General features: G+C 31.5%; 1 protein-coding gene across 1 annotated transcript; it reads left to right on the top strand.

Moving 5' to 3' along the window:
- Window positions 1-1256: 1256 nt before the first annotated feature.
- Window positions 1257-2979, top strand: LOC145017138 (uncharacterized). The gene is made up of 2 exons (XM_078975213.1): window positions 1257-1463; window positions 2245-2979. The coding sequence occupies exons 1-2, from the start codon at window positions 1397-1399 to the stop codon at window positions 2793-2795; spliced, it is 618 nt and encodes a 205-aa protein (XP_078831339.1). The 5' UTR covers window positions 1257-1396; the 3' UTR covers window positions 2796-2979.
- Window positions 2980-3247: the final 268 nt, after the last annotated feature.

The following is a 3247-nucleotide window of genomic DNA, read 5'->3' as shown; positions in this document are numbered from 1 at the left end:
ATAATATAGCTAAAATACATTTTTTTTATTTAAAAATTATAAAAAAAATTGATTTTTGTAATTTATTTATTATTTATGTATTAACGTTTTCGTTATTATATAAAATAGTTTTCGGAAGATATAACTAAATGAGCTTATAGTTTAATTGGTAAGGGCCCTTGTGATATAAGGGTGGGAGGTCTCGAGTTCGAGCCTTGTAGCCTTGCCCCTTTATTCTTTAAGGTAATTATTTCACTTTTTCAAACAAATTTCAAAAATGGTTCCTGTGGTTTATCAAATATCATGAATTCAGTCACTTTATACTTAAAAAGATGAAAATGCTCTTACAGATTCAGTCCCTAACGGTTCAATACTAACGGTGTTAGTAAAAAGGGTCATCTTTGCAAGTTTTGCAAACCACAAGGACCATTTGCATCAAAAAAATTAACATGGACTAACTTTGTGACTTTTAGCAAACCATAGAGACCATTTTTTTAATTTTGTCTAATAAGAATAATATTCCAAAAGTGATATTATGTTAGCTTATCTTGTAAGTGCATCACAACTTCCATGTATTTAATAAGAATAATGCTCCAAAAGTGATATTATGTTGCATTAGACAAACTCACGACTTTTATAAGATATGTGAATTTACATGTATAATTAAATAATTCCAAATTACAAAGTTATTAAAATAAATATAATATTACAATTCATAAGTTTTTCTAAATTAATGATATATTATTTTATTACTTAATTATATTTAAAATTAACACATGTAAGTTCCAAGAGTTTTAACCTAGTAATCATATATAGAAAGATGATAGAAAAAGTAGATAGGAGGATATTTGATTTTTCTAAAACAAATAAACCCCATGTTTAGGTCCTATACTTTCTGTGCTGTCGAAGATCAGCGATTTCAACTGCCATCACCGCTAGTGATCGGAGCCAATAAACTGTCATATTTTTTAAATATCTATATTACATATATTCGATACGGCATGGTCGAATTCGATTTGTTTGACATCACAAATGGAACCGAACATAAAGTTTAATTAAAGGAAATACCCAAATTCATCGGCATTCTAAAATGGCTTGCTTTTTTGGTTTTGTGTTTTAAATTTTTTGTTTTGTTTTGATACCTATATAAACTAAAAATGTAAAACATGATATTGTTGTAAGGCGATTTTGTCGTGTCTAATAAAACATGTAAAATGAGTTCATGCAAGGGTAGTTTATTAATATTTCAAACTCCTATTCATCTTCCTCAACTAATTCAAACGATTTAATCCAATAAAATCTTAACTAAAAACGAGAGGTGCATGGGAATTAAGAGAAAAGTTAGGCGATTTTGTCGTGAAGGTTGATCCCCGACATAATCCGAGATACATGCTATCAAATATAATTTAGGCGCTCTATGGATTTCAAGAGAAAATTTAAGTTTCTTGGGTTTTTCGTCGGCTTTATGTTCCTCCGTTTCATCGGTAGGTACATTTTATCCTCCACCAGTTTTAATTCCAGAAGTTCTATGATTTCCGAATGCAAAATTGATATATATTTCAGTATTTAATCATCGAGACGCTTACATGTTACAAATTATCACAATTATTCTTCACATATGAAATTTGTTGATGCCCGAAAATTCAACTGCTGAGACAAACTAGCAATCACTTCTAATACGGTATGGCTTTTGTGTTGTTTAAAGCCAGAAAATTCAACTGTATTTCTATTCAATTCATCATTTTGATTAAAACAAGAAGAAATTTGTAAGAACATGTATCACCAATGCATGGAAGTTGTTTAAGTAAATGCAGATATTAATTAAACGATTTCCAGAAATTATTTCCAAAATGACATGAAATTCTGTAAGTTTTAAAGAAAATGGTGATCACTACATATTCTTCACCTAATATCCTGGAAATAGATGTATGTTGCTATTATCTTGGGGAAGAGTTCATTCAAAATATGTTGTTCTCCACGAAACCCCAACCACGTAGAAATCATTAACACACCAAAAGCACAAGAGCAGATAGTATATATGGTCACTACATTATACATAACAATAGTGTTTATTTTCATATGCGAAACCTTTAGGTAGAAACACTACGATCATTGAGGATATGTGAGATGTAAACATCAAAACTTGAAAGTAGATTTCAGGCTTTTTACTTTCATCGAAGCATCCTTTTCTGTTAATCCTTAAATACCCGTCATTTGATGCCATATTAACATTGTGTCTAACACTTTTTGTTTTTCCCTTTCTAGTATCTGGAAAATGCAAAGGGATGGTTGGAGAAAAAGCTTCAACCCCATCTGGGGGGTATAGTATCTTTGATTGTCTGGATGGGGGTTCTGGGACACTAGTGTGTGGTGTAAAAGAAAGTGTAAAACTGTACACCAACAACATAAGAACAGCTCATGTGGAGCTAGCAAGAAGTAAAGCCGTTGAATCTTCACTGGCAGATGCACTCTCACAAGGCATTGAAAGCAAAGCTGCAGCCACACAAGCTAAGAAAGCAGGAGATAAAGCTGCAAAACTAGCAATGAGGAAAGCTGATCGTATCTTAGGACCTTTTGTTTCTTCTGCATGGGATCTTCTTGAAACACTTTATTATCAAGGAATTGGTACAGAAGGATTTCTAAGGGGTGCTGGAACGTTGTCAGGGACATATTATGTAGGGTTTTTAGGAGAGGAAAGATTTGGAAGATTCGGATATTTGATTGGAAGCCAATTTGGTAGTTGGATTGGAGGAAAGATTGGACTTATGGCATATGATGTTGTTAATGGCATGCGTTGCTTGCTTCACATTGGTTAAATATAGTAACATGTACAAGAATTTAAGGTCTTAATGATATGGATTCATACATGTCTGAAATTCCTACAAATATTAAAGAATCTTAAAAGGAGACCATTATTCAAAAGATCATGTATTCATGGAAGATCTGAATCACACTAAGGACTATATATGGAGAGGTAAATGCAACTTTTAGTTTTCATTATTATCTCTGTTTGAAAAATGTTATACTTTGAGTAGATACAGACTGATTTATGAGACCTCATACATAAAACCTCGGAATTGTATATACTATATATATATATATATATATATATATATATATATATATAGACAAATGATCTTGCACATTATGCTAGTTTCTATGGCTTAAATACATTCTATCACTAATTCTAAACAAATAAACGCACATCTTGCTAACATAGGCACAATCTGCTTAATGCTAAGGCTAAAGGTCATGGCTCGATATATGT

The sequence above is a fragment of the Lactuca saligna genome, chromosome 9 (assembly GCF_052625555.1).
Source record: "Lactuca saligna cultivar CGN05327 chromosome 9, ASM5262555v1, whole genome shotgun sequence".
Classification (NCBI taxonomy): domain Eukaryota; kingdom Viridiplantae; phylum Streptophyta; class Magnoliopsida; order Asterales; family Asteraceae; genus Lactuca; species Lactuca saligna.
Note: the sequence above shows the minus strand (reverse complement) of the source record. Positions and strands in the feature narration are given on the sequence as shown.